We start from the raw sequence: 17,015 nt of genomic DNA on the forward strand, positions 1-17,015 counted from the left end.
TCACACAGGGCAGTTTATTTCTAGCACGATTGCGGATATTTGTAGATATTTTTGCATTAGTGATAAAATAATGTCAGTTTCAATGGATAATGCTACTAGTAACACAAATGTTGTAGCCTTGCTTACCACTATACTAAGTCCTGTATTTAGTAACATTTTTCATGTTAGATGTATTTGTCATATTTACCATTTAATTGTGGGTGATGGTATGCGAATTTTAAATATTGAAATTGAAAAGGTTAAAATGGCTCTTAATTGGCTTTTTTATTCAAACCGTAGAAGTAGACTTAGAGAATATTTTAAAAGATGCGATGAATTTGGCCTAAGAGAAAGAAAGGTTCCTAAACCTTGTCCAACTAGATGGAATTACATGTATGAAAGTTTAGTTATTGCATATGAATATAGAAACCCCATAAACTCAACGTTTAATGCTCATGTAAGTGATGATGATGAGCACCTTACAAATGCGGATTGGGCTAATGTTAAAATGCTTGTAGATTTTTTAGAAAAATTCCATATTACTACAAATAAATTTTCTGGGCAATATTATCCTACTATTTCTAACTGTTTAGTTTATATTGCAGAACTTGCAAATTTGTTTGATCATTTTTCAGAGGGTGGGGAAATTTATCAACTTGCTATTGATTCCATGAGAAAAAAGTTTAAAAAATATTTTTTCCCTATTCCCCCTATTTATGGTATTGCTGCATTGTTAAATCCTACTATGAAATTAGGAGGTCCTCAATTTTGGTATGAAACTGTTTATAATGGTTTAGCACTTGAAGATGAGGAGTTGTCTATACTTCCGAACGCAATAGCCTCAATTAAAATAAATGTTCAAACTATTTATAATGCTTATCAAGTTGCATTAGATCATGCTAGACCAAATGTTCCAACTCCTTTTTCTTCTAGTTCTCAATCATCTAAAAGAACTGCGAGAGTAAGAGCACTTAGTGCTTGGGCAGGGTTCAGGGGTTCTCAAGGTTCTAGTACTAGTGATTTTTCACAACTAAATGAGCTTGAAGTTTATTTGTCACAGAGAATTGAGGAAGTGAATCCCGACGGCTCCTTTAATATTTTGGAATAGTGGAAGGACAAAGAAAAATACTTTCCGATTCTTTCAAGGATGGCCCGAGATATTTTAACTATTCAAGCTTCAACAGTGGCATCAGAGAGCGCTTTCAGTCAAGCAAGACTTCAACTCGGTGATTATAGAGCATCTATGAGGGAGAGCTTGGAAAAATCAGTACTTTTCAGAGATTGGATCCGTTCGGAAAGAAGAAATTTTGGACTTGCTGAATCACAACCAGAGGTAGACGAAGCTTACGAAGAAATGCTAGCTGAACTTGCGGAGGATGATGCTTCGCCTGGAAGCGGTGATGAGCAAGCTTCATTTTCGCCACCACCAACGGAAATTCCTCCGGACCTTGAAGGATTTATGAAATTTGTAAGAGATACCATATAAATTAATATGTAACTTGTATTTTGGCACATCTTGATTAGTTTCTTTTTCTTCTCAATGGTGGTATTAGCACCTTGTTGTGCTCATTCCATAGGAGGGGGGAGGGGGGGAAAGACTAAGAAAGATATTGCCATGATTTTTAATGCTATAATAAAAATATAACGCATTGATTTGAATATCTCTTTATAATATTTTTGTTCTTTTGTATATCTTAAGTTATACATATAGTATAATATAGTATAGTATAGTATATATATATATATATATATATATATATATATAAGCTTATATTTATAAGCTTATACTATATATACATCTTAAGATATACTATATATACTATACTATATATACATCTTAAGATATACTATATATACTATACTATATATACATATTAAGATATACTATATATACTACACTATACTATATATACATCTTAAGATATACTATATATACTATACTATATATACATCTTAAGATATACTATATATACTACACTATACTATATATACATCTTAAGATATACTATATATACATAGTATACTAGATATACTAGATATATATATAGATATATATATATATAGTAGATATACATGTATATATAGTATATCTTAAGATGTATATATAGTATATAAATCGAATATATCGAATATAACTTATATATCTTAAGTTGTATATATAGTATATACTATACTATACTATAATATATATACATCTTACTATATATATTATATATATCTTAAGATGTATACTATCGAATATGACTTATATACTATGTATATATAGTATAGTGTGTGTATATATAAGATGTATATATAGTATAGTGTGTGTGTGTGTGTGTGTGTATATATATATATATATATATATATATATATATATATATATATATATACACACACACACATACTATACTATATATACATAGTATATAAGTCATATTCGATAGTATACATCTTAAGATATACTATATATACATTTTACTATATATATATATAGCTTATATATCTTAAGATGTATATATATCTTAAGATCTACTATACTATACTATATATATATAGTATATCTTAAGATGTATATATAGTATATTTTAAGATGTATACTATGTATATATAATATAGTATATATGTATTTTAAGATGTATATATAGTATATAAATCGAACATAGCTTATATATCTTTATTACTATTTTTTTTTCTCTAACTTCTATAAAAAAAAATTAAAAATACAAAATTTTTGTTGGGCCCGTTTAGGCCCGGGACCGGCCCACTTAACCCGGGACCGTTAGTTCGTGGTCCCGGTCCCGAGCCGGTTCCAGTAATAAGCCCGCGAAGCCCGGGACCGTTTAGGACCGGACCGCATAGGACCGGCCCACTTAGGACCGGGTTCGCAAAGCCCACTTAGGACCGGGCCCGGCCCACTTGCCACCTCTACGCTAACATGACAAATGAATCGATGGAATTTGGTAGCAGGTTATGATACCAAATCATTGCCCCCTTCGAGAGGGTCTCTCTGAATTTTTTCAACACGGATTAGATCTCATCGTCTTCCAAATTGTTACCCTTGATGGCACACGTGTAAGAGGTGACGTATTCGTTGGGATCAGTCGTACCGTTATATTTGGGAATTTCGGGCATACAGAATTTTTTGGGGATTAGTTTTGGGGCTGCACTCGAGGGAAAAGGCCTTTGCACGAATTTTTTGGAATCCAATCCTTTTATTATTGGTGGAGCTCCCGGGATCTGAACGACCCTGGAATAGCATGTTTCTACTTTTTTATCGTTGGCTTCGATTCGCTTTGTGAGCTCCTCAAGTATTTTAGCGATTTCGGGAGTAGTCCATAATTCTTGCTCGTTTGACCTTACTATGGTTGGTTCCGTTCTGTGAGCAGTTTCTCGAGGTTGACTGGGCTCTGGCTTGCTTGGTAGCTGGGTTTGGCTCTGCAACTGAGCTATCGCTACCTGTTGGGCTTGTAACATTTCAAAGATCATACGCAAGCTGACTCCGATCTCCTCCACGTTATGGGTGTCTCGAGCTACAGATCGAGTACTGCCCTGAATGTTTTTTTCCGGTTCAGAATGTTGGTTTGCCTTAAGAGCCACCTATGAATTGACATCTAGAGATACTTCGGCTCGAATTCCAGGTACTTCGACCCGAGCACCATCGACATCGTTAAGTGGCCTTTCGGCCCTGGGTATCAAGTTGTTGGTTTCATCTTGAAGGCCAACTTCATTGTCAATAGGTAAAGCCATCAATCGAGGATTTACCATTGCTGATTCGAAGTCGTAAACTGGTGTGTGTTGCAGATTTGTATCAAATAACCACTGTTATCCTTAGCCCCACGGTGGGCGCCAAACTGTTTACCCGAAAAATTGGGTAGAGTAAAATTTGTGTATGGTCCTAAGGATACGTTATATAACTTGATACAAATCATAGAGTGAAATAGAAATATATGTGTTCTTGACAAAGGGAATGAAATATAAGGTAGAGAAAAAAAGAAATGTTGATGAATAAGGCAAAGTAAATGAGCCAAAAAAAGTTAATCTCTCTCTCAAGTTGTCTTTGTTACAATGCGTCCCCATGCTTACAAGGATTCCCCTCTTTATAGTAGAGAGATCCTACTTTATCTATAATAATAAAAAAATATATAGTGGAGAACCCATGATGAATTGTCTTTTTCTCGATTTCCGCCAAGATTCTCTCCCCTAGTGCGGTTGCAACGGCTCTTGTCTGTGATCTCGATACTGGCTCGGAGCCCTGTCGGTATTGGATCGAGCCCTCGGCCTTGGTTCGAGCTCGATTCTGACTTGGAGTCTCGATATTCGGGGTGAATGTTGGCCGGTCTATGCATCTTCGATAATCTTCGCTTCGACTCGTAGTTCGATTTGGATATGAGCTTGATATTGATACCGATCTTGTCATTGATCGGTCTTAGAGCTCGAAGCTTGACGTCCTTACTTTGGACCTCGACCTATCGTCATGCAGATACCCTTTGATCGAAGTATTACCATCTCGACCAGTCCGTACGACTGACTTAATCGATTTTTACTGTATACAACCTTCTAAGTAAGATTCATTCATGTCTATAGTTAATGAGAAACCCACCTCATAAATCTAATGCTTTATGCAAAAGGCTGCGATCTCGAGTTAGCAAAAGTGAGCTCTTTTCAGTCATTTGGTGGTTTTCATTATCTTATTTTTGTATCCAAATTGATCCCTGGCCCTGTATCTATGAAGATCTGATAAAGTTAAAGAATATGCTTTACTTTGTCTGATTTTCAACCTTTTCTTGCATTTAGTGATTTCCGGGGGGGGGGGCGCTAATTAGTTCCGACATTCTTTTCGTAGGATCCACTTAAATCTTAATGCACCTTTAAACAGCTGTATGGAACTTAATTTAAGACAAAAGTGCAGATAATGTATATTACAATAAGGAAGAGAATGAATCGAAATGATAACACCAAAAGCAAGATCAGACTATATATGATGTTATCTGGAACTGAACTTTTATGTATCTTGACTATGTATACAAATGAACAAGATTTTCTTACCCTAGGTCTATACAGAAATAAGAAATAACCCCCTTACCTTAAATTGATCATTTTGTGTTGAACTTTGATTATAATTAATAATAGTTGCTTTTGAAAGTATCCCAAAATAATGCAGCCTCTTATTCTTATGTCTTACTTATTTTCTTGATGGTTTAATTCTTGGACCACTCATAGTCCTTTTGCCTTTCCCTCGTTATGGAGCTGGCAACTCAATGCAAATCTATCTTTATACAAGCATCATATGCTCATTCTCCTTAATGAAGTGAGATTGCCAAAGTTGTGATGCCACTTTTGACTTTCCCATCTTCCTGCTACATCGTATTAATTATAACCTGTGTTGCTCGGAACCTCCAAAAATGTCGTTACCAACTGTGTCTGAGCCTCCAAAATGCATAAGTTTTGGACATGAGTGCGTTCCTAGCATCATTTTTGTACATAATGTCAAGGTGATAAGCTATCGTCATCCCCACACCTATCTTGACTCGCATTATATCTATTTAAGACTGGCAGTGAGGTAGTTGCAGCTATTCTGAATGATCTTGCAGCACCAACCATTGTTCTATCCTGCATCATCCGGACATCTTTGCACACACTATCCAATATAGAGAGGAAATCTCTCACAATAACGAATATTCTGAGAGGATGAGCTTCCTCTTTTGCAGCATCACCGTGAAAATATTCGGTCACCTCTTTGACCATAGACAAAGCCTTTCTTTCTTCCGCCTTAATCCTCACTATACCATCTTCTGCTTCCTTGAGAAATACTTTCATTGACTCAAAAAAGTTCCCTTCCGTGCCTTTCTTTTCATACTGCAAAATGGATCTAGCTTTAACAAGTCCAGCCTCGAGCTTTGACACGTAGCCACTTAGGACATCTGAGTCCATTCCTGCAGCTTTTTTCACATTGCCAAGTTCTCTGCTTAATCCAGCAACTACTTGCAATCCTTGCTTCTTGAATTCTTCCTCTTTGAAATTGATATTTGATATATTTGGAAGGTTATCGTCCTTGGTATCAGAACCCAACCCTTCTGATCTGATAATCTCCTGAACCACAAAGTGAAGCAAGGTTGTCTTTCTATCTGTTCCCTTTATATCTATTAATTTCAGAAGAGTTTCAAGTTTGAACGATCTGGCATCACCGCGGTTAGTGCCAACATTCATGCGGTTTCCTGCCCTGAGAACAGCTTCAAGGAGTTTGAAGAATAGTCTGCTGTTTTTCAGTTCTCGACTTGCTTCCTGTTCAAAATGGCATTGCACCAGAGTTAAAAAGTATTCTTGTAACTTGTTTAAAAGAAATATGTTAAATTCAGTTAAAAGAGCAAAGTATGAGGGTGTTTGGCTAGACCAACTTATAAGCACTTTTCGTCTTATCTAGGCATTTTAAAAGTGCTTATAAGCCAAACACTTCAGCTACTTATTTTCAATTCCAGCACTTTTATCCAACTGCTTATTTATTAAATCAGCTTCAACACTTAAAAGTGTTTTTCAACACCTAATGCTTATCAACTACTTTAAATCAGCTAAGCTAAACGGGCTCTATATCAGCCCTGCTAAAGCCTTCAAATCGGTGATAGGTGTGCATGATTCCTTTATAAGTGGCTCAAATTTAACAGTGCAACAAAGTGTGGTAAAGTTTCTAAGAAATTGTCATAGTTGCTCATTGATAAGATCAACTCCAAATTCAGGCACAAGATTACTGGTGTAAGATTTTCCGTCAGGTAGAAGTCAAAATATTGACAAAAAACATGTGAATGTGTTATATAGGACTCATAAGCTGATCATGGTAAGGTGAAAGTTAAGTAGAAAGCTGATAATACCTCAAGGGCCTGGAAAGATTTTCTCAAATCTTTTACTTCAGCATCAAAATTTGCTCTATATAGCATGGCTTCGACTCTTTTAAAGGCAAATGGTATATCAAGAATAGCCTTGAGGAATCGCTCTGCGGACCCTAATTTTGAAGTGTCCCCATTGTAATCTCTTAGTTTTATTTCTTCTTCCTTTGTTGGAGTCATCTTGACCAAAGTCTCCAGAAGTTCAGGCCCCAATCCTTCCGCATTTCCTGTTTCATCAAAATAGATACATCGTCATAGCTATAATAAATTCCCTTGTCAATATGATATTCATGTTGTTACATGCTTATGCCCTCGTATTGCAGTCTGAATAATTTTCCATATATAGAATTGCATGTATGTGAAATTTAGCCAACCAGAGAAGTAGCTTTGCAATAGCAGTGAGTATTGACATCGACGGAGTCACTTTTCAGTAAAATGTTTTTTCATGAGAAAGTCATTTTCTGGTATTTGGTTAGCGGGAAGGAGAACATTTTCCATCAAAAAGAGGAAAATGGACTTCCTTCACTCATAAATTTTAACTTCATATTCTTTGCTCCAACTAATACTTAGACATTAATCTTTAGAACTCAAAAATTTCATCGGACACTCTCCAGCTTGTTAATGTTATTATGAACCTTAAATTTATATATTTTCCAAAAAAAAATTTCCACTTGCCAATCAAACATCGCGGTAAACATTTTTCATGGACAATATCTTCCAAGAAAACATCTTTCATGAAAAATGACTTTTATAATACCAAGCATACTCTAAATCCTTATTTATGCAGAGGAGTGTTACATACCATCTAATAGGGCTTCAGAGACTTCATCCTTTGTTACATTCAGTGCTCTCAACATTATGGCAATGTTTTGTGATTTTTTCGGGTCTAGAACACTGTTCTCCTTTTCAACAGGAGGACGAACTGATTTCCTAGTGGTATCCGTTGGAGCTGAATTAGCAGAATTATTACATCCAAAGAGTGACTCCATCATGTCTTCATTTAACCTGAAATTCAGAAAGATTATATTTCTTTGATGAAATATATGCTCCTTTACCATTAGTCGCCGATAACACATCTTTATTCATCTACTTACTGGAAAGAGCTCGATTTTAATTGGTCCCACACTGTGGCTCTTTCAGAAGTAGCTCGTACTTTGTCCCAATGTAAAGGCTTCAACTTGGGTTTTGATTCATCCGTAGTGTCACTATCATGTCTGGCTTCTCCGTTTTGTTCTTCCAAAGTCCTTTTCTTTTCACTCCCCGGTGTTGATTTTGGTGTGGGACTACTCGATGGAGTCTTTACCACTTGAGGGGAAGCTGTCGAAGGATCACCTCTCTGTAATCCTCCAAGCAGGGGCGGCTCAATAGAATTAATAGCCTAAAACAAAATCTTAGTAAAATATTTCATTTACTTCATATACTAATGAGACACAAAAGGACTTGCTTATCTATGGATCAGTAAAACAAGACAAAGAGAAATAACCAGAATCAATTTTTATCATTCATCCAAACAACTTCAACCAATTTAAAAAGGAGGAATCATATACCTAATATAGTGATACATATTTAAGCAATGACATTAATGGCCTTACCTTTGAGCCCACTCTGCTTCCAAGTTTTCGAGGTGTTGACACTAGAGGTGGAGGAGGTGGTGGCGGAGGAGGGGGAGGGGGAGCTGGGACTTTTGATGTTTGTGGGGATTGATTGCTTATTGATTTAAGCCTTGACATATCTGGTGGAGGTGGTGGTGATGAGAATTTCGCCCTTTGTGGCACATAAGATAGCGCTTGCTTCTTATGTTGCAATGTATGATCTTCTAGAAATTCTGTCAAATGATCTGGCTGTGGTGGTGGAGGAGGAGAAGCTGAATTTTGCTTAATTGATGGTATTATAGCGCGTTTTATATCAGGGGATGAACCCGAAAGGGACAATCTTGGAGATGTTCTTTTTGAATGAGGGATAGATTTATTCACATGATTTTCTACTCTAGATTGCTTGTCTATGCTAGTTGTACATGGAGTGTAAAATGTGGTGTTCTCATTCTCCTCATCAGATAATGACATTCTCGGGGGCGAATTAATTATAGGAGGGACTGTGGAATTTCTCAATGGTGGAAGTGGATGAAGTTCTGGACTTGGTCTATACCTATCTGATATTTTAACAGAGGTCAGTTTTCTGTAAGGGGAAGAATTAGCAACATTGGATTGGTTGACTGATGTGTTGTTGGCTGATGGTTCAACTGTACCAATGTAAAGAAAATTGGAAGGTGGCATTCTTGATTCTTGATTGGTTCTTTGAGAATTGTTGTTACCAACAAGCTTTTGAGTTTCATCAGGTTGTTTAACACTGTGCTTGTAGATGTAGAATGCTAAAGCAGATAACATTCCTAAGGTGACAACCCCAACTGATATTGCAATAGCCAGTTTCTTGGTTGGATTTTGTGGCTGAGGAGCAATAGGGCGTGAAATTGGAGTCCCATAATTGGCTTGAATTGGTGGAGATTGTTGTTGTGTTTGATCTGAAGTTGGCACTGTGGGAACTTCTGGGAAAAAGGGTTGGTCTGGGCTAGGAAAAGTGGGTTCAGAAGATACTTCTGAATTTGGTGGTGGAGATGAAGTAACTGGAAAGAGTGGCTGGTGCAAAATTCTTCTTGTTTTTTCCTTGCCATTGAAATCTTGAATTTGGGTCTCTGCTACTCCAATTATTAATTGAGTAGTAAAAGAACAAAGAAGTAGTAATAGTATGAAGAAGTTGCTCAAGAAATGAACTTTCATTGTGTTGTTTTTCAATGTGTTTATTTTGCTTTCTCTCTAATTCATGTTTGATTTTGTTACCACAATCTTGAGTGGTCATTCAAGATGTAGAGAAAGAAAGAAGCTTCTCTGAGCTGCAAGATGTGGGATGTACTAGCAGCATAGTAGCCGCACTTTCTCTTTTTTAAGTGGTGCCTAAATGGTAGAGTGTAATTGAATTGGAAAAGGACCGCGTTGGGTATCTTTTCTTGTCCACAGAAAAACCACATTTATGATTTTTTTATTTAAATGTACAATGCGGCTTCTTATTCGTTATTCGATACTTCTATCGGAATCTGATTAAATTTGACTCGCACTGAAAAGTTTTAGACTGATAAATACTCCCTAACAATGATAATTTTATATTCAAAATTCAAACCCAAAATTATACTTATCACTCTATCACAACCGAAAATTATCATTTTATTAGTATAGTATTTGCCCAAGTGCTTCATTCCTGTTGCCGTCAAAACTAAAGTCTACCTACACATATATTTAATTTTGGCTTCTTCTAATTGTTAGGGAAAACTACAAAAATCATTTTATGACGCCTTCAATTTCAATGGTTTGATTTATTTCTCACTGGCATAAGGAAACATGCGTAAAGCATTTTATGTCGATCTGTCCGTCTCTTCAATTTTAAAGATAGGCACGAACGTCTTAAGAAGGGATTAATATTTTCTACCAAAAAATTATTTATTTTTTAAGCTCAAATTTAAGACCTCTGATTAAGAACGGCTGAATACCAATTCATCCCATTACAGTCTTAAGTGATAAGGGACCATTCTAACCGACTCTCAAGTTACCACAAATAAGAACGGCTGAATACCAATTCATCCCATTTCAGTCTTAAGTGATAAGGGATCATTCTAACCGACTCTCAAGTTGCCACAAAAAAGTTTTTTACCATGACTTTTTTACTTTATGTGATGATTAAAAAGTCGTATTCTTGCAATTTAAAATAGTTAAAGGGTTGGTGGATAAACTTAAATTTGAATTAAATTATGATAAAACTAGCCATTGTTGTTAACTAAAATGTCGAGAATTTGATGAAGTGAAATGTTACAAAGTATTTCCTTTTCGTGAAAGAATTAATCTGCATACTTTTGACCCAACTGTTTAAATTAAAAATAGCAGACAAATATATAACATATGTATAGTTCAGGTATATAATCGTATTGATTCAATGCATAATTTATATATAAAAAAAAAGTAAACAGTAAGATCGATAATTGCCTAAAAGGTCCTTTTAAAAGAATTTGAAGTGAAATGTTATTTCCTTCTCCTTTCTTTTTCTTTTTGTTTGGGCGGGGGAGGGGAGGGAGATAAGATTGCCTATTTTATAATTAAAGTAATCAGAGAGATGAGGGCAAGTTAACATTTTCTTCTTTTTAGAGATTACTTTTTTCTCAGTTTAATCCACCGACGAGCTCACCATGTAATCTGGTTCATATTTTATGGGACAAGTACACGTCATTGAAGCATATGTTTTTTGTTCCTTTTTCTTTAATAACGTTTCTTTACTTTTATTTATTTATATTTATATATTTATTTATTATTCCTTTTATTTTATTGGATCAATTGATCTAGGACTTACACAAACGACAGTGTAATGCTTCACTCTATAGATTTTTGTGAAGATGATTGTGCTTTACACAGTTATTATTTAAAGGAGCCCAATCTAAAAATGATTTTAGAATTTTTTAAGTTGATGAACAATAAATATTTTAATGTCAAAGTGTCCCAATGCCACTCTCAGTATTATAAACACATGATCGAGTCTGATACGAATCTTAATTCCTAAATTATCTGAATCAGATATGTTTGAGTTATAACCTTACATTAAGATGGCTAAATATATTATAAAGTAAAATTATATCTTTCCAAGTAAATTTCGATGGGGAGAGTACTTTTTGTAGTTTATACCGTACTTTTTAAAATTAGTTTACTCTGATGTATGAGAGTTTGCCTTTGCTCTTTCTTAATCTAATGTAATACATATTTATCGAATTTCTTATAGCTATATGCAAACATGCAGGGTAAAAAAAATTATTGATCACTATCAACTCTAACAAAAGATAGGAATTTGCCAAATGATCTCCACTAATTGAAGCAATAAGAGTATAAATTTGAAAATATATATTAATATTTAATTATAAACTCACTAATTAAGATTAGCTATGAGTTTTATGTCAAAAACTTTCTATTTTGACTCCACCCCTCTGTGTCATATGATTGATGATAATTAATAATACCATATGTCCTAATCATTTCCTAAAATTTATAAAAATCTTCTTGTCAGCATTATTACTTTCACATGGATTTTGTTCCCTTTTTTTTTTTCTCTCTTATCGAATACGCCAAATTATGATTGCCTCTGCTACATCATCACTCGGCTCTAGTGCTACTTTTTGCAAATGAATGAATGTCATACCTATTCCTTTCCCCCTTTTTTTTTTCTCCTTCTTTTTATGAATAAATTAAGATAAGCTCTTCGGATCACTTCCTTACAAGTTGCAGTAAATGTAAAATATTCTATTCATTATAATGTTCCAAAATGTTGACCAGCCTTAGTTAATTTTATTTTTCAGAAAATCGCAACAGTCGGTGCTTTACTGTTCAATTAACACTACTTATTTGAGAGGGGAAAAAAAGGTAACCTTATTTTGCTAACGTAGGTTACAAATTTACAATATACGTCTCATCATTGAACCATTATTAATTCCAATTTTAGTAACATGCGTTCACCAATTAGACTTGAATGACACTGATGTCTCTTTCCCAGTCAAATCCCTGAAACATGAGTGACGATCCTCCTTTAACTTTTGCTTAATTATTCTAAAGCGAAGGTCGGGTCAACTTGCATGCATCTCGACTAGTATATTACGTATTTGCTACCTCCTATCACCGGATAGTTAACCAGAGGCGAATACAAGATTTGAAGTTAAGGGATCGATATTTTAATTTATTTAAGTTACTGAGTTTTAAATTAATAATTTTAATATATTCAATGGATTTCTTAAGATAAATATAGAGTTTCAATCAAAGTTACTGGGTTCAGTCAAACCCGTAAACTCTATACTAACTCCGCCCTTGCGGATAGTTAACCAGAGGCGAATACAAAATTTGAAGTTTATGAGTTTCTACAACGACCTTGAGTTATATATATAATAATAACTGAATTCACTCTGCCAAATATTTATGAATATTTACTGGGCTTGGCTTGAGTAAGTTTGTTTTGATGATTGACAAAGAAACACATGCATGAACAGGTCCATACACAGTATATATAGGGCACAGGCAGATTCAAGCATAAGGCATGCACGTGAAGGGCATAAGCACAAGTAATTATATCTGATATCTCCTGAACGAAAATGTTGCATAATTGATAAGGAGCATGACTCCTTACTTGAAGAGAACTCTACTCTAGATAAGGGAGAAGTTAGAAGTTGAAGATAACTAGAACTCTTCCACCATGGAAGAGTATAACATTAGAACTCTAGTTAATCTTATTCTACTAACTCTATATATTTTAGAATGTTCTCTTTTACAGCTACGCACAAATGATGTTCGGCCACAAGCATGTATTTTGTATATGAATCGCCTCACATTTTGCTATATTTTTTGTTGTTCTAATGTGTAATTTCAATGAGTTGAGCTAAGTTTTTGCTATTTATATGTGTAGGAATCAAATGGAAGTGATTTGGAAAGTTTGCATGCAAATCGAAGTAAAAACGGAATGATTTGGAGAAAGTACAAGTTTGGTGCCCAGGTTCGCGCCAGGCACCAACCAAAATGCCATTGACAGCAGACCAAAAACTTCTTTGTCTAGGTTGGTACCAGGCGCCAAGCGAGACACTGAAGGACGGATTTTGTCCTAATTCGGCTACGACTTGGGGATTTCAACCCTACACGTCCCCAACATGTATAAAAGGGGTTCTAAATCTATTATGGAGAAAAGGGAACATATTTTGGAGGCAGGGAACGCACACCACGCTTGGAGGAAGCGTCTAACTAGTTTACTTTTTTTATCTTCCTTTAATTTCACAGTTTATTAGTTCTAGAGTTGTGGGTGCTATATGAATATTGTAGTTTGAAGCTTGAATTATTCTTATTATTTTATCATATTGGTTTATTTATTCAATCTTGCACTTAATTATTTGATTGCTTGATCACCAATTGAATACTATCTATGAATCTAGGATTGCACTCGGGAGAGAAAATTTTAGATTGCATATAAGATTGAGTAGAGAAAGATCTTGAACTTGAGCATCGGGAACGAATTTGCGGTTAAGATAGGAATATACCTAATTGCTTTGCTTGGTTATTATAAAGGAATTTCTAATGCGTTCTTGTTAATCCTAATTCCATAGGAATATAAGCATTAGGTTAGCTTGGAATTCGGGAGAATACTACGAGTAATATTAACCATGTCAACCAATAAACCAGATAAAGTAATTAGTCAATTTAAGGGGAAGACTCAACGGGATTGTTAGCTAACCCATAACTCTAGAATATCGGCTGCGATTGAATTCGTGTCTAATTTTGCTAACTTATTTCCTTTAATCTCTTAGTTTGTCACTCTAGATTAGTTTTAGTTAAATATTCATACCTTAGGATTCGCTTGAATACATTAATTATTTGGGTTTAATTTAGTTTATAGTTAATTATAAGTCCCTGTTGGTACGATATTTGGACTTACAATCCTATATTACTTGTACGAACACGTACACTTTTGTGTGCCTTTGGGAGAAACAACAAACGCTGAAGTTAAACAAGAGTTGAGAGCAAAATAGCAAGGCATTTTACAAGCAATTCCTGTATTTTTTAAGTGTGCGAACCTGAAACTACATGAACCAGATAGAAGAACCAGTTCGAAGTGTCTGTCTTTTATTCTAGTTTCATTGTAGTAGGGCTTTTAAGTTATACCTTTCAACTTTCTCTAGAAGCATTTGTAATAAGTACTCTGAGTGTGTTGTTCATATTAGAGTTAACTTGAAATTGTCGCAACAACCTGAGGCTAGTTGCCATAAAGAGTTAGAGGTAATCCTTAGGTTTATAAAAGTTTTGTAAACGCTATTTTTGGCTCAGTGATTTAGTGAAGTGTTGGAAAAAATTCTACTGGGTAGTATGTCGTGTTTTTTTTTACTTTTTGAGCCAGGTGTTTTCCACGTAAAACTACTTATGTTCTTTACTTTTTGCATTTATTATTCCGCAACTGTAGTGTAAGGAACACATAGAAGAACCAGATTCTTCTATAATCTATGCACGTGAAAATTGAATACCACACAAATCACCCCCTTCTTGTGTGGTATTAAAGTATAAAACATCAATTGGTATGCGAGCGGGTTATGCTTGAAGAGGCTAACACCTTAGGAGAAGATCAAGATGAGTGCACCACCTGAAAATTGGGAAGTGCAATCTACTGCTAGGCCACCGCTCTTTAATGGCCAGTACTACTCTTGGTGGAAGTCAAGAACGAGAGATCACATACAGGGAGAGGACTTTGAGCTATGGTACATTGTCACTGATGGTCCACTAGCTACTTTGAAGAAAAATACTGAAGGAGTAGATGTGCCAAAGACAAGAGTTGATTGCAATGTTGAGGATCTGAATAAGTGGGAAAAGAATACCAAAGACAAGAAGTGGCTTGTTTGTGGACTTGGTCCGGATGAGTACTGCAGAATCCAAAATTGTTCCACTACTAAGCAAATATGGGACACACTGCAAGTGGCCCATGAAGGAACAACACAGGTGAAGAGACCTAGAGGAACTTTACTGTACTTTCAGTATAAGAACTTTGCTATGAAGGATGGAGAAACCATTCAAGAGATATACACAAGGTTCACTACATTGACAAATGAACTAAAATCTCTAGAAAGGATTATCCCTATAGAACAAAGAGTTGAGAAGATACTCACTAGGTTCTTGCCAATTACTTAGGAAAGCAAGATCACTGCCATCCAGGAATCAAAGAATATTTTCACTCTCCTACTAAATGAATTGATTGGGAATCTCACTGCCTATGAACTTAGGAGACAAACCATGAAAATGAATGTGCCTAATAAGGAAAGGAGTTTGGCACTCAGAATCACTGAATGTTCTGATATGGAAGATGATAAAATGGTAATGATCGCCAAAGACTTCAAGAAGTACCTAAGGAGAGGAAAGGGTTCTTCAAGAAGTGGAAGCTATAGTAAGACAAAAGCTCCAGAGAAGCAAACCAATGATGGCTACTACAAGTGTGGAAAGACTGATCACGTGATCAAAAACTGTCCTTTGTGGGAAATGAATGGAAGAATGAAAAAGCTGAAGGAAGGAACAGGAATAAGGAACAGGTTCATCCTAAGAAAGGCAACAACAAAGGATCAACCAAGACTATGGTCGCTGCTTGGTGAGAAAGCTCAGATGAAAGCTTTGATGATGATGATGAGTTATCACTAATGGCTATTAGAGAATCTGATGAAGAAACTGAGGTAAGTGTCCTTCATCTCAAAGACATGATTAATTTTTTTATCTAAAGAAAGATTATCTGAGTTATTACTAGAACCAATTGATGAATCTGAGGATGTGAATAATGGAAAGGAACAAATGTCAAAAGAATGTGTGATTTTGAAAGCTAAGTGCAAAAACCTAAAACTTAGGGCTTGTGAAACTTAAAGCGAAAATACTGTGTTGAAAAACCAGATTCATGCACTTGATACAACTATCCTAGAACTTATATCTGAACATCTAAAATCGAAATTAGGAACAGGTAAAAAGATAGTTGGTCACACATAACTCACCTTAGAAGAAAATGTAGGAAAAATAAAAGATGAGTTGTATAAAAGGGATGAACTGGTAAGAGTCTTAAAGGAGGATCTGAACAAGGTCAAGCATGAGCTAGACATAATTTGTAAATGGAACAGGCCCTCTAATGCACTTTTATGGCTACAAGAACACCATAGTAGCAACGGAAGAAGACTTGGCTTTGGGAACTCTGCACCTAAGTGGGATCCCAAGAGCAAGTATCTCATACTCCCTGAGAATAAGATTTGCACACACTATGAAAACAATGGTCACTATAAGAGTGATTGCACAATAAAAGAAAAGGCAGATAAAAAAAAATTGCTCTAGGGAAAAATAGGTTGCCAAGTTGGGCTAAAAAGAACTTGATTTATCCTTTTGCTTATAGAAAGGGACCCAAGATAGTTTGGGTTCCTAAGACTAGCCACTAGTTTCTTTTCGCAGGTCTAAGTGAAGGAAAGCATCCAAATATGGTACATGGATAGTGGTTGTTCTAAGCACATGACATGAAGCAAGAACCAATTCCTTTCACTTGAGGATCTTAAAGGAGGTAATGTCTCCATTGGAAACGGAAAGAAAGGTAAGATCATTGGGGTTG

At 35.4% G+C, this 17,015-nt stretch overlaps 2 protein-coding genes across 3 annotated transcripts; one reads left to right on the top strand and one right to left on the bottom strand.

The window, feature by feature from the left end:
- Positions 1–4,911: 4,911 nt before the first annotated feature.
- LOC104111705 (formin-like protein 6) lies at positions 4,912–9,802 on the bottom strand. Of its 2 annotated transcripts, none has more exons than XM_009621459.4 (5): positions 8,432–9,802; positions 7,934–8,217; positions 7,642–7,844; positions 6,825–7,066; positions 4,912–6,243 (listed from the first exon to the last, which is right to left on the bottom strand). In XM_009621459.4, exons 1-5 carry the CDS (start codon positions 9,611–9,613, stop codon positions 5,449–5,451), a joined length of 2,706 nt encoding a protein of 901 aa, XP_009619754.1. In that variant the 5' UTR covers positions 9,614–9,802; the 3' UTR covers positions 4,912–5,448. The 2 variants fall into 2 exon arrangements, with proteins under 2 accessions (XP_009619754.1, XP_009619755.1); XM_009621460.4 differs by having other exon boundaries at positions 7,934–8,175; positions 8,432–9,765.
- Positions 9,803–15,019: 5,217 nt separating this feature from the next.
- LOC138899141 (uncharacterized) lies at positions 15,020–15,574 on the top strand. Its single transcript, XM_070185262.1, has one exon. It carries the CDS (start codon positions 15,020–15,022, stop codon positions 15,572–15,574), a length of 555 nt encoding a protein of 184 aa, XP_070041363.1.
- Positions 15,575–17,015: the final 1,441 nt, after the last annotated feature.

Source organism: Nicotiana tomentosiformis, chromosome 9 (assembly GCF_000390325.3).
Source record: "Nicotiana tomentosiformis chromosome 9, ASM39032v3, whole genome shotgun sequence".
Classification (NCBI taxonomy): Eukaryota; Viridiplantae; Streptophyta; class Magnoliopsida; order Solanales; family Solanaceae; genus Nicotiana; species Nicotiana tomentosiformis.